Source organism: Emydura macquarii, unplaced genomic scaffold (assembly GCF_026122565.2).
Source record: "Emydura macquarii macquarii isolate MOO-44397 ecotype Brisbane River unplaced genomic scaffold, CSIRO-AGI_Emac_v2 contig_3240, whole genome shotgun sequence".
NCBI classification, from domain to species: Eukaryota; Metazoa; Chordata; order Testudines; family Chelidae; genus Emydura; species Emydura macquarii.
In genome coordinates, this window is record NW_027133377.1 from 5687769 (window position 1) to 5713513 (window position 25745).

The following is a 25745-nucleotide window of genomic DNA, read 5'->3' on the forward strand; positions in this document are numbered from 1 at the left end:
TTGCTAACTCTTCTAAAAAGAACTAAATGCTGTATAGAGCTTTTATAAGAAACCCATTAGAATCCAACAGAATCCAGGAAATTAGCCAAAGGCTTGGTCAGCCAAAAGATATTCCTTGCTAGCTATAGCTAAGAAAATGGCTGGACTGGATAAGAATAATTTTAAACATGCCACTTTTATTCATTAATTCTGATTTACACCTGCAAGAACAAAAAGTGCCCAAGTGCTCTAGATGGGTTAGAAAAGCACAATCATATAATAAAACACCCAGCAGCCTGCCCCAAACCAGAAAATAAGCAGAGACAAGCACATTAAAATGATAAACGGCTCATACCCAGTCACACCCACAACACAACACCTGACCTGAACTCATTCCTTTCCAAGTCACTGGAGACAGGCCCTGGCTAATAAATCAGTGTTTGAAAAAGTGATTAAATTATTATAATACAATAGGCTGGGATCAGATATAAAACTAATTTTCTGTTACTACAATGCAGGAGATAAGGAAGTGCTTGTCCCCAGCTGCAAATGGTGCTTGTAAACCCTCCCATCTCACTTTTTAATCATTGTGGGCAACACCACCATCCAATCTATCATTCAGACCTGTAATCTTGGCATCCTCTTCAGTTTGGACCTCTCTCGAGGTCCTCATATCCTCATATCTAAATATTGCAGATTTTTTCCTCATAACATCTCTAAAATAGACCTTTCTTATCCATCCCCTCAGCTAACATTCTCATCATCTCACGTCTTGATTACTGCAACATCCTTCTCTCTGCATTTGACAAACACAATTATGTCCTGCTCACATCCGTTCAGAATGCTGCTACAAAGATCCTTTTGCTAGCCGGCTGCTTTGATCATGTCACTACTCTTTGAATCCCTCCAATGGCTCCCCCTTCTCTGTGCCATCAAACATCAGCTACTTGTCTTCACCTTCAAGGCCCTTCCTGGCCTATCCCTACCCTACCTATCTTCTCTTATTTGTTATTGAGCTGTCAACACTTGCATCCAATCAGCCGATGACATCAGCCTTCATTGCCCACTGTTTTTGAGAATGTATTTATTGTGATGTATGCAAAACGGCTTTCATTGTGCTCTGGTTTACGGATGTTCATCACTTAGGATTTCTGGGTACCTTACATTTGCAATTAACACCTCCATTTTTTCAAAATTTAAGAGGAATTTAGAATTTCCTGGGCTTTTAAAATGAAAAAGAAATCCAAAATTTAGAAGGATGGTGGGTTTGTGATGTGCATAAAACATGGATTAAAATAGAAAATTGGTTTCAGCCTTACTTGTGGGAAGATTACTGTCTTTCTGTAATACAAGATGGTATTATTAAGCTTCCTCATATTTTGAGCCGAAACTTCTTAATGCTATCTCTTTAATTGTTTTTGGTTTTGCTGTGACTGGTTTTAATAAGTTTCACAAAACTGATTAAGTTAGTGTATTATTCTGAGTGGTACTATTAATTGCAATATGAATTACACAAAAGCTGAAATTGAGAAAGTACAATGGAAACAGTTCACATTTCTTTTGTTATGTTTTTTCTTGTGAAACTAAATGCCCATCTTAAAAGTGAAATGATACTCATAATAATTTGCAGGTGAATTGGGAAAGAAGCAAAATTTACATATTCCCAAGGAAGACAGAGGGAGCTGTATCTCCAGTTTTGCATTTTAAGGAGATATCTGTAAACAATTTTTTAAATTTATCAATTTGCCAAATATTATAAAAATAAAAAATACCCTCCAGTTGTTTTTGATTGCATGTAATATAAACTATCAAAACAACTTTGAAAAGCCTCAAGTAAAGTATGTTTTGTCTGAGGATCAGGGTAGAATACAATGAAAATTCAATTTTGTTCACTTTTTTTTAAAATTTGTCTAGAATGGTACAGTACAGAATTTCTAGGCAGTCTATTTTTTATTTTTTTTTTACCCCAGACTTCTGTTGAATAAAAAAAGCACTTTTAATGCTATTTTTCAATGATGTAATGACAGCATTTAGAAGAGTAGTTAGACATATGTTATAAAACAGAAAATTTAAATCAAGTAGAAATATTAAAAATCATGCTGTTTAACAACCGGCAGATCTGTGATCATCTTACATGAACTGAAATTTTAAAATATAGAATACAAAATACTATAACAATTCTTAACATATAGAGACAGAGAAAAGTAAAACATGAATCTGGATTTAAAGATCCAGATTTATTTCCACCATTGCCTTAAATTATGCATATAAAATCACTTTCCTCACTCATGTGAACTGGCTAATATATCATTCTATTGTTTGTTCTAGCACATCAAGAACAGAAAGTGAACAAAAGAAAAAATAGAACAAAGTAGTAATGTAGGTGTTTTTTGATTACATAGATTTTTTTCAAAGTTACCCTCACCATAAACTAATTTACCGTGGGATAATATTCAGTTTTATTGCTTTTTTCTTATATTTTTAATGAAACAAACTATCTCTCCCCTGCTCTGTTTATCTCCCATCCAGGTAAAAAAATGTTCTTCGAAAGCAATTTAAATGATTTGTAAGATATTAACTATGTCACTCTGGTCCTAATTAGTCTATGAGATGTATTTTCATCTCAGTGTGAAGTACAGAAAGACTTATGCATGGAGATCTGAATATCCTCTTGATGGAAGGATATTCTCTCATGGTCTCCCAATGTACATATGTAATTGTATATGAAGCACATCGTCAGCTGGTATAAATGATCAAAGTTCCATGGAGAGTCCTGTTTTGGGAGGTTTGGGAGGACAAGAAATGCCGGAATTAACCCTTTACTACCATCTCCGGAACGAAGCATCGAATATAATACAATACAATAATGGCAACCAACTGGTATGTAAAGTTACTACTCTGTACAGGAATGTTTTGGGTGCTACTGTAATATAAATGATTTATAATAAATAATACTAGCACTATTCTAGAAAAAATGGCACACAGAAAGTCTTGTTCTGTAGTTGCTATTAAAAAGCAGGCGTTTACAAACCCTAGTATCTGAAATAGAATGGTTTCCCCTTTTTGTTTCTATGAATAGAAAAACACTAAAGTATTTCAGATATCACAGTGCAATTACCATGGGTTAATGTTGACATTTTGGGCGATGATTTTCCCAATCTATTAGCAACCTCTGTAAATAGGCTTGCAAAGGGCTGACTGTCATTTATCTAAAATAATGGATGACAAACACAAAAATGGATAATACACATAGTCCTTTCTTTGCTTGAGTATGGACTGCAGGATCGGGCCTTTAATTTTTTAAACAATAAAATTGATTATGTGACGTAGTGAACAAGTATATTGCAGCAACACTAATTAATATCAGATGGTAAATATAAACATTTTTCTAGCAAACCATGCTATCTTGAAGTTAGGCAGTTCAGGTGATGTTAGCTTTATAATAATTAAAAACACCTGCAGTTAAAAAACTGAACAGGTGAAATCCTGGCTCCATTCAAGTCAATGGCAAAAACCCCACTGACTTGAATGGGTAAAATCTTGGCCTCATTGAAGTCAATAAAACCATAATTTACATCAACTGGCTCAGGATTTTTCTCAAAAGTTTTGAATAAAATAGGGTTCCATAAAAAATAAAATAGGATATGTTCGCATTGGACTGTCATAGATTTTTAAGAACAAAAAGGGACAAATATCATCATCTGTCTGACCTTCCTTCAGAAAAGGCTTAAAGAACCTTCCCCAGTAAAATCTGCATCAAACCTATCGTTTCTGTTTGAACAACAGCATATCTTTTAGAAAGATATTCAGTCTTGATGTAAAGACTGCAAGAGATGGAGAATTTACTACATCCCTAAGTATATTCTTCCAATGGTTAAATACCACCATAGTTAAAAATGTGCACCTTTTTCTATAGTTTGCACTTGGCTAGCTTCAACTTCCATTGGATCTTGCATACCTTTTTCTGCTAGATTAAAGAGCTGTCTCCTCTTCCCCATGTAGGTTTGGGCAGACTTCGATCAAGAAACCTCTTAACCTTTTCTTCGATGAACAAAATAGATTGAGCTTCCTAAGCCTCTTGCTATAAGGCACGTTCTTCTGATTTCAAATCATTCTTGTAGCTGTTTTCTGAAGGTTTTCCAATATTTAAACAGCCTTTTTGAAGCGTGGACACCAGAAAGAGAGACAGTATTCTATTAATGGTCTCTCTACTTCCATATACATAGGTAACACCATCTCCCTACTCCTACTTGTTATTGTGCTGCTTATAAATATGAGGATCCTGTGTGCACTTTACACCATTGTATTAGGAACTCATGATTAATTGGATATCTATTATGACCCCCCCAAAACCTTTTCAGTATTGCTGCATTCCTTGTAAGTGTGGGGTACATTCTTTGTTCTTAGATGTATGACCTTTCATTTGATTGTGTTAAAATGCATGTTGTTCAGGTTGGAAGTAAAAATTCCAGAAAAGACATGTATGAAATTTCATACTCTTGAGAAGTCTAGTTTGATTTTCAATGAAGTGGTATTTTCCATGAGTGAAACATATTTAGTCCTACAAATGTGTCACCCCTCCATAGTTCAGAGGTTAGAGCAGTGGTCTTGGAAACCAGGGGCTGCCAGTTACAATCTTGCTAGGACCTAGGGAGCAGTCTCCGCCAAGAACTGGTCTTGTAAGGGAGTTAAAATACACACTACCTCTCTGTGTACTGGATAGAACTTAATCTGAGAGTGAATTTAGGTCTTGCTATCCCCAGAAATATTGCTGACACTTCCATGCCATTTTAAGGCTGTTACCGAATAAGTATTTAATTCTGTTGCAACCCCACATACCCCTCTGTGCTCTGGGCCCCCTGCCTCCACCATTATACATCAAGGTCTTCAAAGTGTTATTCAAATGTATGCCACTTCATCTATTGAGTAAAACTGAAACACTTCAAGACACATAAGCATGCTTCAGCTAACCCTACCCAGAGATTTTTATGGGGCTAGGCAAACTCCAGGTGATCACAAAATAAAGCCAGATGGAAAAAATATTTGCAGTAGGAAATATGTTTTCCCTATGTTGGTGATACATTGCTCATACCAGCTGGGCCAACTGTACTTATGAAAATGGGAGGACTGGGTTTTTGAAGATACCCTTATGCAAATAGTCAAAAGCAGCACTGTCTCTCTGGGATATTATTAATACAGCACTTACCTTTGTTGCAATTGCATGTCCCTCTGTGTTTCTGCCTGGACCACAACACAATACCACAATCGTTCTCAGCCTTAATATTTGAGGTATACAAATCTTTAAAACCTTTAAATGGGGATGCAGTTCAAGGTACAACCTTAACCAAAAATAACTTAAGCTATTCATATTTAAAATGTTTGGAGGGAAAAAATCTATTTCAAATACAGTCTGTTGTTTCTATCAGATGTCAACATTAAGTATTATTATTTGAAGTGGAATGTTTGTATTTAATATTTAATGCTATGTATAATGAAAACTGGAAAAAAAGTTACAATTTCAGAAAAGTATAAAGTGCCCATTATTATTCATCTGTTACTTCCTATCAGTGATTTGCATCATCCAGTGTCATATCTCCAGATATTTATGAGAAAAATCCTTCAATATCAAGCAGTGTAATGTTACCAAAGGAATTAATTAGGATATTGCAATTTCAATGTATTACACATGGAGGACCCAATTTTGATCTCATTTGCTTTGATATGAATCACGAATAATTCAACTGATGTCACTGGGCTTAAACCAGCATAAAATTGGTGAGAGATCAGAATTAGGTCTGGAATTAAATGCAGCCAGTCAGTTTTCTTTTACAAGCTAGTGTAATAATCATTCAAATTCAGAGACATAAATTATATTTTTCCTACTCTAGTCAGCCAAAGCTACTGAAATCAGAAATTCTGCCATATATTTTGATTATCCAAATAAAGAGAACACTTCTTTCTTTTCTTTTTTCTTTTGTACAGGAAGGCAGAAGTTAAAACAGCTGAAACCTAAACTACTTTTAAATCAATTTTATCACATAAAACGTTTAACAAGATGTAAAAGGAGCCAATATTAATTTTCAATCTATGATGTTTCTCATACAAGAAGTTTAAAACAGACTTCAAATTTTAGCCATTTTAAAGAATGTATATGTTAGAACAACAAAGCACAACATGATCAATTATGGGATTGATTGTGGAATAGTTCAATGGGAGTTTATGCTGTGGATTAATAGGTGGATAGAGCCCTATATGTTTAAGTTGTACATAGAAGTGTTGCTATTATAGACATATGAGTATTGTGTTTCAAGAAAAGATTTTTCTAAAGAAATTAATAATATTAATTATGCCCATTGATTTAGACTTGCTTTACCACGTAACACTCAATTTTCAATTCCAAAACTTAATTCAAACTGAAGAAAAACTGAAGACTACAGATAGAAGTTAGTCTCTTTTCTAAAGTGTCAAATTTTTTTTCTTTCCTTTTATTTTTCAATTTGACCATCTTTTTTAAAATCTGAAAGAAGAAAATTTACAAAAGCATCAAATATAAAGAGAAAACCAGACAATTTTATTTTATTTTACAGTTTGGTAGCAGCTCTTAGTTTGGCAGACCGCCCTCTTGGGTTCTCTTGTATATCTTCAGTCTGGGGAGTAAGCACTTTTTTCTGTATAAATGACCACTTTGAGTTGCATTTTCCACTGGAAAATTCTTCCACATCTTGTTCTGAACAATTTTTTTGTCCTTGTCTTATCTTCTGTCTTATGTTAAGGTTGGGCCTTTCTGAAACCTCTACTCCATGAAGGAATCGTTTGATGATACGATCCTCTAGTGAATGAAAAGAAAGTGCTACAAGTCGACCTCCAGGTTTTAGAAACTTCTCAGCTAACTTCAATCCTACATAGAGTTCGCGGAGCTCATCATTCACAAATATACGCAAGGCTTGGAAAGTTTTGGTAGCAACATGTGTAGGTCTCTGAAGCAAGTCTTTTCGGGCATACAAAGCTCCTGCTGGAAAAGCACCTGTTATGGATTTAAAAAAAGAGAGAAAGGATATCAGATTAAAGTTTTGTCATCCAAGTACTTCTATAACGCTCTCCTGTACTGGAACCTGCTACCTTTTAGAAAAAATTTGGTATTTCCATAAACTCTCTGTACCTGCAATTAACTATTTTTTTAAATTAATTCAGTGATGTTTGCTAACTTTAAAGTAAAGGATACTTTGAACAATGAGTAAGTGACCTCTCCCTTTATAATATATCTTTAAGACCTGCTCTTGAAACTCTAACTTACATGAGCAAGCCTTGTTCAAATGAGCAGTCCTATTGTGGGATGAGGCCCTTTTTCTAGAGAATCTTTCACACAAATTGCACCCTCAAATCCTTCACAGAGTTGAAAAATAAACTTGCAAAGTTAGAATACACAACAATAGCCATGAGATGGCGATAAATTAAGAAGTATAGACAGGGCAGACAGATAAGATGCTCTAAAACTCTGCAGTGAGAATTAGCTTTCTATATTTTCACTAGAAATGGTACTCAGTGTATTCATATATAGATGTAGATATACATGCGTGCTTAGTTGCGTGTCTGAGATTTTTAAAACAGATAACATATATGACTTATGCAGCAGCAGAAGCAAATATTAAGTGTCTAGGTTATTGTGCAATAATTCACAGAGGCAGGACTTAGACATGCTTTTTCTATTTTAAAGAAATAAACTATTACTTGTGAAAGTTGTATGGAAAGGAAAAATGTGCAAACCATATTAAAAGCTCAGTGAACCTAATTGTGACAATACTACAAAACTGCTTTTTCCGCTCAATAAAACATTAAAAGGCAGTATCATTTTCTAGTAGTGTGTACTCTTCATTTAAATATTTATATAACAACATTTTAATAAGCAGACACTGAATAGAGCTGGAGCTCTAGTTTTCATAAATCCTACTTTAGATACATCACAGACTGATAACTTCTTATATATGAATTCGGATATAGTTGTTTGTAGCTATTGCAGAAACTACAATACATCCATAAGTATAGTACAACCAGTCTTCCTCGTTACAGTACAAAATGACTGTCACATATTACTACACTCACGTTATTTCCTGTTTGCGTCAATATTACATATTTTTCATGGCAAACCTTTATATAAAAATAATCAGATATTAATTAGCATTGTTTATGCCTAAATTGGCACAAATAAAGAATCAAGAATACAGATTTATTAAACAATACTAAGATCTGATCTTTATCTCCTTATAATATATTTGAAGTATATACATAGAGAGAAAAAATGTAAGTTTACATTATTTAAAGTCCTTATTTTTCTCTTTGCACCATGCAGTAACTTTTCCATGATGAATTTTAGATGGAAAAGAAATGAAAAGAAAGGCTGGTTTAGTGCTATGTTTAGCCTAAATTTTCCATGTTCTGACTGTTCGTATTTTGATACTAGTGACAGTCTGGTTGAATTGGGACAAAACACTATTGGAGGGAAAGCAAGTCTAAGGTCTAGAGTGGAGTTGTCAGCATGTGTGACAGTATCACAGTTAAAAGGTGTTGTTCTGTTCTTCCTGGATTACATTCATGAGTCTATGGATAAGAAATCTGGAAAGAGGTTATATGAGAAGTAGCCATGCCAACTCAACAAAAATGCATCCACAGGGAACATGTCCTAATCAACTGTTCTGGAGGTTACCTCATCTGTAGATTTTGAGCTGAATTAAATAGGTTGAAACTATGGAAATCCCAGTGCATATTATTTGATTAAACAATATGAGGGTGAGACCATTCAGGTTGTTTGACATTACCTGCTTGCACAGATAAGGCAAGTGACCAATTGGCCTTGTATTAATTATCTGAGGTTTGCAAGAGGCATCCTTGGTGCATTTCTTAAGCTATCCATCTGCTGCTAAATTTCCAATTTTAGTTTTTGTATTGTTTATTTTTATTTTTAAGATAGAGGGATTACGAGGGAACAGTTGATATTGTTCCCACCTCAAGTAGATAGATAATTTCTGTGTTAATGTGAGTGTGTCACTATGTGAATTTGTTGGACAAATATCTCCAAATCAACTAATTTATATTGTCAACTAATCTATATTGTCCACTGACTCCCTGAAGAATTGCACCATTCTGTCTACTACTCAGAAGAGAAAGATGTCCATGGTAATTTTTTCTGGACTTCTTTATGGCATTATTCACCTTATAAAATCTAACTTGTATCTTCAATGTCCGTGCACAGGTAAATAAGGCCCAAGAATCTTGGGCTAAAGACAAAAAAAGGATATTGTGCTGCCAAAGAGTTTTACAACATATGTGAATTTGGACCCAATTTACAAACCACTATGCAAGGTGAATGCAAAAGCCTGGTTCAGGAAAGTGAAAGTAATAATGTTAGTTGGTAAAGGGACAGAACTGGTTGGTCCAAATTCCACATCCACATTTCCCACTTTTTCTGAGTCTTAGATTAGGAATTTCTCAGTTAATGGCAGGAACTGTTAAGCAGTTGGGGCTGCTCCCCCTTTTATATCCTCTGAACTTTCTGTGGATGAGCAGCCCCAACAAACACTGCTCTCCAGAAGACTCTGAAAGCCCGTGGCTAAGACACCTTGATTCCACATGTGAGAATAAGCAGAGGCCATTCAAAGAAGAGCTAAGGAGTTGAGTGTCTCTCTTAATAAAACTCAACATCAACTACAAAAGGGAGGAAAGGATTTTCTGTTTTGTATTATATGAACAAACAGCACTAGTTTGGATGATACTTGAAGCACGTCTCTGGGACAAAGCCATTCCCTACTGATAACTTTCTTTAAGAATTTCAAACTCATGGAGGGGGGAGAGGAGGTCCTTTCCATCATCTCAAGGCATTACATGAGGCAATCCATTCTCGATCTGGAAGACAGGATACTAACTGGGAATAAGAAACAAAATAAACTTATACTATAAGCCCACAGCTCTCTTCTTTCCAAATGTTCTTTGCTACAGGTTGGAAATACCAGAGTTCTATGACAATAACAAAACATTCAAACCTTTGTATTCTATATACATGTGTAAAAAATGATGAATATGTGTATGAGTGGAGAGAGATACCTGCAGAGACACATATCATGTTTTAAACTGTTACACATCTGGACTACACATTTCTATCAATAATAATTATTTATATAGTACTATAGGTAAGTACAGCATTTACACACAAAGACTTGATAGTTTCATGCAGTGCTTAATTTGTGCCAGGGCTTTCTGGGACTGACATGGCAATTCATAGCGCCGGCACCTCTGGACTTGCTGCATCAGTTATGAATGTAAAAAAATTGCTTGAGCCCCAGCACCTTTTTCATTACAAATTAAGCACTGGTCCCATGGTTTAAGATGTGTGCTGTGGTCTTCATAAATTAACTTCACTCAAATTTCCATGGAGGACAGGAAACTTACTCAGCATTGCTCCCTCTGTGTTTTCTCTTTTTGCCTGCACCAGGAGCCAACCTGCGGCCGTGAAGCATGTTGAAAACTGTGTGTGTCTGCAAATGTCTGGATGCAAATGAAGAACAGCCACAAAGGCTCTCAGGAAATAGCTGCATGCCATCCAAACCTGCAGTAATTTGCAGATTAAAATGTCTAAATGTGTAAATTCTAGATTGAACTACCTTTACAGTTAGGGCAGCTGGCTATGTGGTTGCAAGTGAAGTCAGATGCATCTTGCATAGCTTGTTTCAGCAGCTGCTCCAGTCTGGGATCATTTCCAAGACGGCATGACATGTTTCTATGCTACTGCCTCTGCTGTACACTCCTCTGGTAAGATTTGAAGGTAAGAAAACAAAGGAGTTCTGCTGAGCTGTATGTCTAAGACAAAGTGGGGAGTTCTATGGATTGAGATGGGGCCAGAAATGTGGTCACTGGCTACTGATGTAATTTGCAGCATCCTGTATAATATACATATTAGAGAAAGCAGAATTTTATCCACCCCCAAACACTCAGCAGCAACACTGTGATCTCATCACAGTCTTTCAAGACATGAGCCAAATCATCTGACTTCTGTCAATGGCAATGGAATATTTCAGCCATATTCATTCTGTGCCTTGAAGAAACAGTAACACAATAGCAAGAAAACATACAACATATATCTAAAAAGAGTAAAGTGACAGCAAGAATGAATATCAGATGAGTTGCATTCATATTAATACTTTTACAACTATTTGACCTGTTGTCATAGGGTAACTGGCCCCTTTTAGAGGGGACAGATCCAGTTCATCTGTGACTAACTAGTACCTCCTAATGGGCATGGTAGAGGCCACGCTACCTCTCTAAAGAATCAGGCAGTAGTGTGGAAGGAGGAGGAACAATGGAGCAGCAGCAAGGCACTGGTAGGCGTTCTCCAGGGATAGCTGCATGTACATGGAAATACAGCAGTAGCTGAGATCTATTGGGGAGAAGAGACAGAGAAAAAACTGAAGAGTGTCAGTGGGGGAGTCCCGGCTGGAGGTGGGAAACCATGCTAGCCAGACAGCTCATGCAGAGGCCCACAGGTAAAGTGGAAGTACCAGCTCGGCTGGAGCAGGCCAAACCCAGAAGCAAGAGGGTGAATCTGGAGGAACTCAGCAGAGGTAGGATTCACAGGCGAAGAGGACTGGGGGGTGGAACATGGTGGGGAGCCTTCTCATAAAAGCTCTGAGGTGAGGGTTGCAACGGAACAGTAATAAGAAGCATGAAGAATAGCCAGCAGTGTGAGGCCCTAGAATACAGACACAGGAATTAGGAGACCAGGGTCTGTTCAGTCTCAGGTAGAGAGCCTGGAGAATGGGCCCTGGAATGGACGGATTGTAGACTCGTGAGTGGGCAATCTGGAGATGGTGTCTCTGGAGTGTGGACGAAGAGCTACTGCCTTTTAATCTGTTTTTCTTTGCAGTTTGTGAATTGTCTCATTTTAAGGGATCCACTGAAGGCTAAGAGGACTTGAATTACGCTCTGAGCGAGACATATTTTTTCCTAGATGGGGAAAGGTGGTGATCGGTCTGATCTGTGGTGGAAAGGATAGGCAACAAGTACACCAAGATCTGAGTAAGTGCCTGTTAAAATAACTCAAAGCTCTACAGAGCATGGCCAAAACTTGCACAGCACAAGTAACTTGAGCAAGAAGTTCCCTTAGGGAACTGCAAGAATGCTTTCCAAGTGGAACTCATGGTACAGTATTGAAACCATGTCATGAAAAAGTACTTGAGGGAAACCACAAGAAAAAGCAGAACTCCTACATCTGTTCTCCCTGGGACAACCTATGTCACAGAAAGGGACATATTTTTTGCCCTGAGCAGCTTACACAATCTATGTAAGACTAAACGAGCACAACACATTTACTAATGCTGAGAAGTGGAGAAGAGGGATTGCTTTACTTAAAAGTAAGTTTTAAGGCAGGCTTTGAAGAAGAGGGTAAAAGCACTTGATGGATTAGCACAGGAAGATTGTTCTAGGCACACAGGACTGTGGAAAAGGACACAAAAGGGAAGAGGGATAAGGCAGAAGAATTAGGATTAGTATGGGGCAAGAGAAGAAAAAGAGGCATGGGAAAGGAGAGATGCAGTAGTTGTGGGTAACTAGCACATACACAATATACCTGCACCATCCAAAAATGGATGGACTTGCTATCACCATCTCACAGTAGCAATTTTAGCTGAAATAGTATACGCTCCATTCCCCTTATGCATGAGCACATTTAAATAAATGAAAATATCAGATAAGTAATTTTTATAGTGTATGATTATAATTTTCAAAGGCACAAATAGCATTTAGGCATCCAACTTCTACTGAAAGTCAACAGTAGTCAGGAATATAATTTTCAAAAGCGCTTAAGTGACTTAGGTGCACAACTCTCATTGAAACTCCTTGGGACTTAGGATCCTAAGTCACTAAGTTAATTTAGAAAATGTTACCCTAAGTAGCTAACTGCCATTCTGGCCTTTGAAAATCCCACACTGTGCGTGTATACTGTAAAACAAAAAGGCCTCTAATTTCCCAATTTAGGGGCCAAAATGCCTGCTGGGAGGAAGTGATTGGATGAAGAGAACTCTTAGGATGGTGTGGCAAACGGCCGGCTTCACCCTAGTGGGTCTCACACTTTTGCCTCTCATAGTGGGCCAGGGCATCACCAGTTAATCCGTCTCCCCAAGGAGAGGGGTAGGGACCCGGGCCCGCCCACTCCTCTGGGTCCCAGCCCATGGGCCCTATGAGTAGCAGCTATGTGCTGCCAGCACCGTACTCGCAGCTGCAGTCTTTTCCCCTGGGTTAATTTCTCCTCTCTGTCCTTCTGGCTTCTTGGGCCTGGCACCTTCCTCAGCACTCCTTTCTGCTCCTCCACACACTCTGCACTCCTTCCTGCTCCTTCACACAACCCTGCACTCCTTCACACAGCACGGCACTCCTACTCCTCCAGCTCGTGCACTGTCTGTCTGGAGCAGAGGGTTTTTATCAAGCACCTGGCTGGGCCTTAATTGGCCTCAGCTGCTCCTAATTGCCCCCTCATGACTTCTAGCTTCTCTGTAGGGAACAAAGCCCTGAGCATTCTGGGGCTTACATACCTCCCTTTGAGCACTCTCCTACTGCCTTCTGCCCTTGCTATATCACTCATTCCTTCCCCCCACCCCCTGCTCACCACCACAGGGTTGGGCTACTTAGGACGTGAGGCAGTGCTGGCGTGACAAGGCGTCAGTGTTGCCATGTTGGCTTCCAGCCCTATGTTGTACCCAGAAGTGGAAAGGCTGTAGAGAGAGGAGCCATTGGGTCACTCTTGTGTTCTTCTCCTTGTTGGTGTGAATCCACTAGAGCGGGGCATGGTCTGGCACCAGGGTGAATCTCCTCCCTAGTAGATAGTATCTGAGGGTTTCCATAGCCCATTTAACTGCCAGCCACTCCTTTTCAGCCACCGCGTACCACTGCTCTCTGGAGAGGCATTTCCTGCTGAGATACAGAATTGGGTGCTCCTCTCCATCTATTATCTGTGCAAGGACAGCCCTTAACCCTGTCTCCGAGGCATCTGTTTGGAGGATGAACTCCCTCTCAAAATCTGGGGCTATAAGCACTGGGTGGCTACAAAGAGCTGTCCTTAAATCCATGCATGATTTTTCAGCTATCTTGGTCCACTTCACCATATCCGGGCCCCGAGCTTTTATCAGGTCAGTCAAGGGCCCTGCTCTAGTGGCAAAGAGGGGGATAAATCTCCTATAATACCCCACAATCCCTGAGAATGCCCTGACTTGTTTCTTGCGGACTGGTTGGGGGCCAGACCTCTACCTTGTCCCACTGGGGCTTTACCAGGCCTTTCCCTACCACATATCCCAGGAATTGGGCCTTGGCCAGCCCTATTGCGCACTTGAGGGGGTTTGCAGTGAAGCCAGCTTTCTGGAGGGTGTCGAGCACCGCCTCTACTTTCCATAGGTGCATTTACCAGTCGGGGCTATGGATGACCACGTCATCCAGATAGGCAGCAGCATACTTGGTGTGGGGTCTCAGTAATTGGTCCATCAGCCGTTGGAATGTTGCGGGGGCCCCATAGAGTCTGAAGGGGAGGACGGTATACTGAAACAGGCCATCGGGCGTGGAGAAGGCAGTCTTCTCTTTGGCATCTTTGGCTAGGGGGATTTACCAGTAGCCCTTGGTCAGGTCCAGGGTGGTCAGGTATCGAGCCTTGCCCAACTGGTCCACTAGCTCATCGATACGCGGGATCGGGTAGGCATCCAATTTAGATATCTCATTCAACTTCCTGAAATCGTTACAGAACCACAGAGTGCCATCAGGCTTGGGGACTAGGACGATCGGGCTGGACCACTGGCTGTGGGACTCTTCAATAACTCCGAGTTCCAACATCCTTCTTACTTCTGTCCTAATTTCTTCCCTCTTGGCCTCTGGTATCGGGTATGGTTTTATCGTCACCTGCACCCCAGGGTTGGTGATGATGTGATGGTGGACCGCCGTCGTACGACCGGGCTGCTTGGAGAACACGTCCTGGTTTTGCTGGACCATGTCGATAACTTCTGTCCGCTGTTCTGGAGTTAGTTCGGGGGATATTCTCACCTCCCCCCATGGGGCGCCTATCTGGGGGGTTGCTTCTCGGGTGACCAGGTATGTTTCCCGGTCCTGCCAGGTTAACATGGTACAGTTGTACCAACTTCCGGTAGTCTGGTTGCCTCACCTTATAGTTTACGTCTCTGACTGCTTCTACGACTTCGTACAGTCCTTGCCAACTGGCCAGGAGCTTGCTCTCCGCTGTTGGCACTGGCACCAGCACCATCACCCGCTCCCCTGGTTGAAACCTCCGTGCCTTAACCTGTTGGTTATAGTAGGCCCGCTGGGTCTCCTGGGCTTTCTCCAGGCGTTCCCACATTATGGGAGTCACCCGGGCTATCCGTTCCCGCATCTGTGCCACATGCTCAATGATGTTCTTCCCTGAGTTGAGGTGTTCCTCCCAGTTCTCTTTGGCAATATCTAATATACCCCGTGGATGGCAACCGTATAATAGCTCAAAGGGAGAGAACCCAGTGGACACCTGAGGGACCTCCCGTATCGCAAACATCAAGTATGCTAACAGGGCATCCCAATACTTCCCTTCCTGTGCCACTACCTTCTGTATCATGCTCTTGAGGGTGCAATTAAACCTCTCGATCAGGCCGTCCATTTGCAGATGATATACTGAGGTCCACAGGGCCTGGATACGGGGCAGGGTACAAAGAGCTTTCATTAATTTGGACATAAAGGGGGTCCCTTGGTCTCTCAAGATTTCCCTGGGGATGTCCACTCTAGCGAAGACCTGGAGCAGTTCCTTCGCGACTGCCTTGGATGTGGGGTTTCTTGGTGGAATGGCTTCAGGGTACCGTGTGGCATAGTCCATCATTCTAGTGGCCCCACCAGGTCCATAGCTATCCTCTTGAAGGGAACTCCGATAACGGGTAGGGGCACTAATGGGGCTCGCAAGTGAGGCCATGGGCTCTGTAACTGGCACTCCAGACAGAAGATGCAGTATCGTTGGACCTCTGCCCGTATTCCCGGCCAGTAAAACCATCTCAGAATTCGGTCCAGGGCCTTATCTGCTCCTAATTATCCCCCGAATAAATGACTACAGGCCAGCTCCAATATTGCCTTTGTGTGTTTCCATGGCACCAAGAGTTGCTTCACCTCCTCCCCCCATATCTGTGTCACACAGTACAGCAGGTCGTGTCTCAGAATATAGTATGGTCCTTAGTCTTGCCCTCCACGGGCACGCCATCTATCTCTGCTATCTCCTCCCTCACAGTTACATAAAATGGGTCATTGGTCTGGTCTTGCCCAAATTCTCCCATAAGGGACCTAACTGATCCTCCTCTGGGGGCCCAAACTCACCTTTGTCTCCGTGGTCGCTCCTACTGGCACTGGGAACCGACTCTGGGTCCTCACTAGTTTGAGCGGTTTCCTGGCCTCCCGAACGGGTTCGCCTATCAACCATGGCAGCTTTCTGGTTCCCAGCCAGTATTTGTGTCCCTAATATTTTATCCGCCCTCCTTTCCCACATGGATTTCCGGGGTCTTCCGGGGGTGAAAATAATTCTTGGGCAAATTCAGCAAAAGTGGGAGCAGGGCTGCCTGTGCTTGGTCTCAGCCAGGGGTTTGCTATCCACCCCAGGCTCTACTGGGGGGAATAGGTTCTCAAATCCGGGAAAATCTCTACCAATCAAGACCGGGTGGGGAGCCTAGGGACCATCTCTCCTGTCACCCAGGTGATATTCCCCTTGATCTCGATCTGCACTGGGACTGAAGGGTAGAAATTCACAGTCCCATGCCTGCAGGTTACCCTTATGTGTTTGGCCCAGGTCAGATGGTCTCACCCCACCAACTTCCCAGAGAGCAGTGTGACCGCACTCTCAGAATCTACCAGGGCCATGGTTTCGATGCCATTCATCTTTACTGGCCTGGTATACCATGGGCAGCCATTACAACCCTTACCAAGCTGATGAGACTGCAATACCCCCATGACTTCCCTGAATGCACTGCATGGGTTCTTCCCTATTGGGGCACTGGGCTGCGATGTGGCCCAGTTCCCCGCATTCATAACACCGGTACGTTAGGCTAGTTGCCCCCCTCCGTCTTGAGCTATTTGGTCGGCCCCCCCCCAGTCCTCGCCCCCCCGAGTTCCCCGGCCCCTTTCTGTCCTCGGGTCATTCCGCAGTGACGTGGAGCTCGGTCTCTGTTCTCTTGGGTCTCCCGGTAGTCCAGGAACTGGGGCTCGGGGGGCGGTTTCCGGGCCTGCCATGTCTTCTCCTAGGTGGTCAGGGACAATTCACGGGCCACCAACTGCCTCTCGATCAGAGCAACCAGCTCGTCATAAGTAGAGGGGTCATTCTGTCCAAACCAGGCTCAGTGGTTCGATGATAACCCTCTCATGTATCGGTCCATCACCATGAGCTCCAACATCTTCTCAGTGCTGATGGCCTCAGGGCGCAGCCACTTCCGACTCAGGTGGATTAGATCGAACAGCTGGGACCATGGCGCTTTGTCCTCACTGTACCGCCATTCATGGAACCTCTTGGCTCACACTGCTATCGTCACCCCAGATCTGGTCAGGATTTCGGCCTTCAGCTGGGGATAGTCCGTAGCGGCTTCCGCAGCCATATCATAATAGGCCTTCTGGGCCTCTTCCCCTAGGAAAGGGGCAAGGATACTGGCTCACTGATCTCGGGGCCAGGTCTCCCGCAGGGCTGTTCTCTCAAAGGCCAGAAGATATGCCTTTATATCATCCTCCCGCGTCATTTTCTGTAGGCAGTTGCTGGCCTGTATGGTCTGCGCCCTGTCTTGGCTGCCGCCTCGCTCCACCAGGACTTTCAACTGGCCTACCACCTCCTGAAGTATGGCCTGGTCCTGGGCAGCCTGGTTCATCAGCAGGTGGTTGGCCTCCTATTGTAACAGTACGGCCTGCTGCTGGGCGGCCGCCTGGACCCAGGTAGCCTCCTGCTGGGCAGCTGTGACTTGCACCAGGGCTTTTACCACGTCCTCCATCTTGGGAGTGGGATGGGTTAGAACCGCCCTGGTTTAAGTCCATTGCACAATAGAATCCCATCCTGACACCATGTGTGGCAAACGGCTGGCTTCACCCTAGTGGGTGTCATGCTTTTGCCTCTCATAGTGCGCCAGGGCGTCATCAGTTACCCCATCTCCCCAGGGAGGGGGGTAGGGACCCGGGCCCGCCCACTCCTCCGGGTCCCAGCCCAGGGGCCCTATGACTAGCAGCTATGTGCTGCTGGCACCGTACTCACAGCTGCAGTCTTTTCCCCTGGGCTAATTTCCCCCCTCTGCTCTTCTGGCTTCTTGAGCCCAGTACCTTCCTCAGCACTCCTCTCTGCTCCTCCACACGCTCTGCACTCCTTCCTGCTCCTTCACACAACTCTGCACTCCTACTCCTCCAGCTTGCGCACTGTTGTCTGGAGCAGAAGGTTTTTATCAAGCACCTGGCTGGGCCTTAATTGGCCTCAGCTGCTCCTAATTGCCCCCTCATGACTTCTAGCTTCTCTGTAGGGAATAGAGCCCTGAGCATTCTGGGGCTTACATACCTCCCTTCGAGCACTCTCCTACTGCCCTCTGCCCTTGTTATATCACAATGGTCAAAAGGCAAGTTCTCACAAGCAGCAAACTGATACAAAGGTTTCTGAAAGTTTACATGGTACTTCTCCTTATCCTTAATGCATCTAAAATAATTTTTTATTTGAATATGAAATCCCTGATCTTAACATTAATGGTAGTTTCTATGTGGAAAAAAGTGTTTCTCAACCTATATAATGTAAAAAAGATTGCTGTATTGAGTAAAATGAATATAATTTTCTTTTAAATGAGCAACTAACAGCTACCAACACCATTAGATTGGTCAAACTCTTGAGATATTATTAGATGAAACAGCGTAGTTTAAAACGAAAGATGGAGTAAATCTACAATACCTTAGAACATGCACGTTTCTATAGCAATGCTCACTGGAACACTGAGATAACTCCTCTTTGAAATCTATACATTCACTAAGTCACTAGAAATACATAGCAACCTGCTTCCCAATAATACTTGCCCTAGTTTTCATGTACAAATAAGCTTTTTCTTCAACAGAATTTAAAGCGCCTGAATCATACCCATTTTTTTTTCCAATTTATAGCTACAAAAGACTTTAACCAAGATTTCTTGAAATATGGAAACTACCATTTTGTAGAAGATCTGACACCAAGAATCTGATTTTCCATTTGCTCCAACCACCACCAAAAGAAAAAAAGAAAAGCATGGCCATTTACTTGAAACATTTAAAACTAGAGTAAGAAGGCACTGACAAATACTGTAGGGCATAGCTGGAGATCGGACTAAATATATCTAGCTTTTTCAGTTCTAGTGTCTATTATTCTGTTAGCCATGTAACCACGCTCTTTTTTGGTGCCAACTGCTGAAAAAAATGCCAGCTGTGAATTCTAGGGACTCTATTCTTCAGTGCCGATTTTCACCTCTCAGAATAAAAAGCCGTATTTCAGATGTACCATATAGTAAGATCAGGAGTATAAAAACTTTCTCAGAACTTGTGGGGTTGAGTTCATTTCTGCTGCCCTGGGACTGCCCAAGTCCCAGAAAAGGCCACCTTGTAAGGATCACAATGAAAGATGGAGCCAAGCCACACAATTCAGATAAAAATTCAAATACAAACTGGAACCTTTTATCTAATACTTCAGAACTTTGGTAGTTTGGATAAAATGGAACCAGATCCTAATCATATCTGGTTTTGGGCTTCTTCACCCCATCTCTATTGTATACTAGTTTAAAAGAGCTTTCTTGTACACTCAGTTGAAAAAAAAAAAAAAGACAGCTTTATCTTCTATGTCATCAAAATATTTTGCGAATCTTTGCCTTTTTACTTATCTGAGCTAACAAGGCTCCTACAAATGTTTGTACTATTTCAAAACTATTTTTTTAAATCAAAATAAACTTGGCACACTGCTATCCCCTGGGAGGTAAAGAAAAAGCAGAAGGGACCAAAATAGGAATCTTAAGCTTCACACATTTAGGAGTTATGAAAAAAGAAAGATGCAATGTTAGCCCATTTGTACCAGTTTGTGGATGTTGCTGTAATTAGACAGCTTTTTAGCAAGACTTGGTCTGATCTTGAAAACTCGTCTTTGATTCTGCAACTGCAATTTGGAGCAGGCAAGTGAAAACAGTTGGATATCCAGCTACCATATTAGGCAGCTAGAGATCTATCTAAATTGTATCTGTCTTGGATCTTATATAATCCCCATCACCATGATATTTGAATGAAGTATTTAGATACCATAACTTTTTCTGACAATTAACTGAACCTATAAATATTTGCAGGAGCAAAAGTCTGGTTTTGAACATCAGCCCATAGGATAAAAATATATTATAATAATATAGGAAATAAAAATAAGCAAAATAATGCCAACATATATATTTTTCGTATATAACAGAACCTCTTATGCATCTGTGGAAGAAAATGCACAAATAGCAAAGCAGAAAACATGCAATAGCATGTAAAACCAAAATTTAGTAAATCAGTACAAAAATAGTCACAATACATAAAAACTGATGCTTTACATTTGCCACATTGAGGCCAGAAATACAGTACTTTTACTACCTAAACCTGCAGCTAATATTTCCTCTTTCAATTATCACAGCTTTTAATGTGTTTGTGCATATATGCACAAATACGCGTATGTAACAGTACCAATGAGTTTAGTGCTGCAGCACTGCTTGGACGTGGATGAGTTTGATGAGAATTGATGATGGGGATTGAGTTCAAACAATACGTTTTAGGAAGTATGCATGACTTATCTAAATTATTGTGTGATCTTATATATGTGACCCTGACCTATTCCCATTCCATTAACTCCTATTGCCCCTATTTATATAACATGCCTGACCTAGGCTATAAGGTGTCCAGGGCAGGGTATGATACAGAGGTTGATGATGATAAAGTGAAAGGTGCTTGACTAACAACTCTAGAGACAAAGACCTGTGTTTATGTTCAGATCATGTACCGGCTGTATGTAGTGAAAAGACAGTTCAGTCTCCAAGCCCAATGAATCCTTGGTCTCTGCTGAGACTGTCAACAACTAATGAATGTAATTTACAGTGGTGATTTTTTTTCATATGGACATCCGTCTACTTGGAACAGTTGTTAACAATCCAAACTGGATTTGAATCAGCAACCCAGGGGTGAAAGGCTACAATTATTCCATTCTCAACCCCCTGAGTCAGTAATGTTTGAGGATTCAGAACAATCCTGTGCTTTTTGCTAAGTCACAAAAGGAAATCATACTAACTGCAAAAGAAATTCTTGCTTGGTAACAGGCATTGCTATGTATAATAATATAACAAAATTTGCATGGGAAGTCCGTAAAATAGATTTCATTCATAAAAACATCATGCTTCTGGATAGATTAATGATCTGAAATCCCAGTGAGAGAAATTATCATTTTTAGTTTTGGGATACCCTGATGCTACTTAAACTTTTAAAATCTAATAGATTCATATGTTAAAATGTATTGAAATTTTTAAGCTTGTGAATGAAATTAGCAACGTGCTGTGCTTGTCAATGTGAGGCATTAAAGTCCCCTGAGTGAGTGAGAATGGTAGAGTTTAAAAATTAATTCAGACCGTGCACCTGTTTGCTGGAATTCATCTGTTGAATTTGCATCACGTTTAATAAGTTTCTGTGACGCAACTCATGTCCTTTTGTCTAGGCTCCCTTAACACAGTGTTAATTCACACCCATCTGAAATTCAAGCAATATTATAAATTTCAAACTGTTAATTAAGTCTGTGAACTTGGATAGATCTGGATAAAACTGGCTTTACCCACTAAAGTTTTTTTTAAACTTCTTTATCATCTAATCTTCAACTTCTATCAAGTTAAATGCAGATGACTACATGATCCCACAATGATCTGTCAATGGGTTACAAATCTAAATGAAACCAGGCAAAATTAAGTTACTAGCTTAAGCTAATAGTAACAAGGCACATTGCCCACTGAAAAGAAATAAGCATTCTTGATCAGTAAGTATAGAAAAACATTAAAGCTACATTTTAAGAGGTTCAACATTTATAATTTTCCGGTAAGTTTTAAGGTATGCCTATTAACCTCCAAATAGCTGTGGCAAAAATCTATCTAAGGCAATGTTTCCTGATGATCCCCTGGACATGTTCACAACACCCAAGATGAGAAATCATGATATATATAAAGTATTTGTAGATTGCCCATCACTGTAGGATATCAGCGTTTAAGATAAATAATTGTAGAAATGGTTTCTTTGCTGACAGGGCATGAAGTTTGCTTGATCTCAGGAAGAGATGATGGATATTTTTTAAATTATAAAAAGTAAAGGAGACTTCTGATGACATTTCAAAGTGGGTTTCATCAGGTTTCTAAGATCAAGAGTAAGATTCACTATGGGCTACCAGATACTTCAGATGTTACATATCGTCAGTAACGTTATTGACTCTAGAGAGACAGGAGCACGATCTCCCTTTTTTCCTGCAAAAACTGCAGAGCCTCTGGTACTGAGACCTGTCCATTTACACAACTATATCACAGTTCTTTCTGGTAGCCTTCCGGCAGAAAGTTGTAGCAAATGTTTCTTATTTACTTTTGTGACATTGAATTCATGGGCACAACCCCACATGCCCTTCCAAGGCCTTGTATTAAATCTTGTATTAAAGGTCAGAGGTAAATATCTTCCTGGTTTGGAACAAAATATCCACCAGCCTGTGAGAATATCCTAATTCTAGTACATTTAACATTTTAAATTTCTGACTATTAACTGGGGCTTATCCAGGATCTGGTAAAAGATGGTGTCTTAATATAGAAGCTTTTGGGGGATTAGCAAATCTGGGGATGGTGCAAACCATAGCCCATGAAGGAAATAGGTAGTTACAAAGACTACAATAGCATTGTTTGTACTGATTTTCTTGGCCACTCAAGCCAGCTGAGAAACAGATGGGAGGATGTACATCCACTTTCCAGATAGATTCGTTCTCATTCAGGCAACCTTGCATATTTTTTGTTCCAGTGCCTTGCAAAAAGTCATCTAGTTTCTTCTTGTTTCTGGAGGTGGAGTCCCCAATATCCTAAACATCAAGTTTTTAATCATCTGGTGGAGTTTTCATGCTTCTGGACAGAGGGTTAGATGGCTTAACCAGTTGAATTGGACATTAATTTACCCTGCACATACATCTCTGATACCTAGAGTTTCTTCTGTTCTGTCTAGAGAAGGATTCTGTGAGTATGTTCCCTGATCCTCAGGATCTGGTTTCCTGCCAACCTCTGCATAGCTGTCATTTTGCTGAAGGACAGATTGGGATGTCAGTTGAAGGAGTAAACTGGAGACAGCATTGCCCCTAGCTGTCAATTCTAACCCTGTGATGTTCTGTTTTCTCTCTCATTTGGACCACTTATCCAATGATGTTTGAGCACTGTATGTGCTCTTCAGTCTGACAGCAAAGCATCAGCAGTGATCTACATTTCAGGAGTCTCTGTGAGGCGATTCTTTGTGGTGAGGGTTTCTGTGTGTTGGCACCCCGTTAACAATTTCATGATGAGAGCAGAGAGAGTGAATAGAAAAGAGAGGGAGTTATCCTGGAGATTCTACATCAATAGGAGGAAGGCTCCAAGAGGTCTTATATGCAGTAGGGCCCGTGTGGCCATGCAGGAGACCATTAGAACCATAAGCCGTGGACGCTCCTAGAATTAGGTAGTAGGATTCCCTGAAAGATTTGACATCTGGTCTCTGAACTCGTCTGCTCCGCCCTGAGGAAGATGTGTGAGGCCTAGTCCCTTGATGAATCAGATCTTGCGTGTGGAACTCTTTTCCCAGCTGATCACAAAGTATGGCCTTGCAGAAGTTGAAGAACTTCTTGAATTGATGATATGGCTCCCTTCACGATGACAGATGAATTCAAGAAATTTCCAGATAAGATATGAATCTCGTCCCCCCACCTTGAGACATGCAATAATGATGACCACCGTGTTGGAGCACAATGGCTTTTCCTCAGCACCCCAATAGGTATGCATGTCAAGGAAATTTCCCCCACTCTTCATACCCCCAATTTACATATTTTATACCTGTTGAAATCTTACTTTGTAGTTTCTTTTCAATTAATGTTTTTTTAATTTCAAAAAAGAAAACCAACAGCTATTATGATATACAGTGTATATGTTTCATCGTGTTTACAAATGGAATAAAAAATAATTGAATTATTGTAAATATACTTATGCTATGTTAAATATGACTTCTTGTAATAATTTATTATGAATTACTTTTAAAAAGATGGGTGATTAATCAGTGACAGTGTACACAATACTGTAAAAATAGCTCTGCTATTGTTTGTTATACTTTATACTGTTACACAATATATCCTAAATGTTATACTGTTCATTATACCTTAAGGTATACACAATTAACTAAAGCTTAAAAAGAGTCCAGTCCTGCACTCCTTATTCTGTGAGGATTCATACTGAAATTCAGGGAGTTCTCCCCAAGCATAGAATGAAAGAATTGGCTAAACCAGTTTTAATTATTTGCATATTCTATAGGGGTAAGTACAAAAGATGTATACTTACCAAACATGTTGGTAGACAGAAACTGTACTTATTACAAGGAAAAATCCGGTTATAAAATGTCATTTGATAAATTTCTTTGGCATGCATGTTATCATACTGATACACATATAAAAATACTTAGTGTACAGCAAGGGGTTTAAAATGACAGAAGTCATAGCAGTTAAGGCTATGATTCATAGTAACCCATCCAACACTGCTGCAAATTTGACCATTGTCTATTACATGGAACTGGTAATCTAATGTGCTGACACTTTTACTTAGTTCATAACAGCTTCAATATTACCTTGTAGCATATTTTAAGACATATAGTTTATTAAAAAATTAACATAGTATCAGTGTAGCTGCTTTAAGTACATAAACAATGACATACTGTTTTAAGTAACAGGTCTAGAAAGAAGCATGTGTCTGACAAGCAAATTAAATCACTAGCACTACATGTTGATGGAAATGGCTACTTTTTAAATTCATAATTATCAGGTTTCATTTAAGGTTTATATATTATATATTGATCAACTGATCTACCTCTTTGCCATGAAAATTTATTTTTTCATATACTATACCAACAATGTGATCTTTTTACAGCAATAATGTCTTCATACTTTCTCTAGAGCTTTAATCTTTTCAGGTCTTTTATGGCTAAAGTTCAGGGGTATCTGGTTTCATCATATGACTTGCCTAAACAACCTATACTATTAAAATGGTGCTAAATCTTTAATTTGAGAGTTCTATTTAGATCTAAGAATAAATCAGCATCTGACTATTCTGATAGATTATTAAATTTTAGAATTATTGTGAAATGACCATTAATTTTAGAGAACTACTACACATAGAATTAACACTTACCATTTACCCTAGTATAAAATGCTAAAATCTAAGTAGTTTATAAGCAACCGAAATATGCACTTCTAAACTTATTTAAGAACTTTTACATAATTAATAAGCCAACAGTGACCATAAACCATAACATATTAAATTAAAAATCAGTTTTCCTAGCTACAGATACAAGAGTTTCACTCCTATAGATTTATTTATGACAAGACTAGGGATTTTCCAATGGAATTGTCTTAGGTAGCTACAGAAGTTGTATTTTGGTTCGAAAAACTTTCATCATATGGCACTGCTATGAAACAATTCCTGCCTGCAACAAAG

General features: G+C 40.2%; 1 protein-coding gene across 2 annotated transcripts in view; it reads right to left on the reverse strand.

Moving 5' to 3' along the window:
- Positions 1 to 6529: 6529 nt before the first annotated feature.
- Positions 6530 to 25745, reverse strand: part of METTL15 (methyltransferase 15, mitochondrial 12S rRNA N4-cytidine) — a 188735-nt gene continuing 169519 nt past the window's right edge. For both annotated transcript variants that reach the window (XM_067532056.1, XM_067532055.1), the window contains exon 6: positions 6530 to 7003. In XM_067532056.1, the coding sequence (XP_067388157.1) occupies positions 6561 to 7003 (443 nt within the window). In that variant the 3' untranslated portion in view covers positions 6530 to 6560. The remainder of the gene's footprint in view (positions 7004 to 25745) is intronic.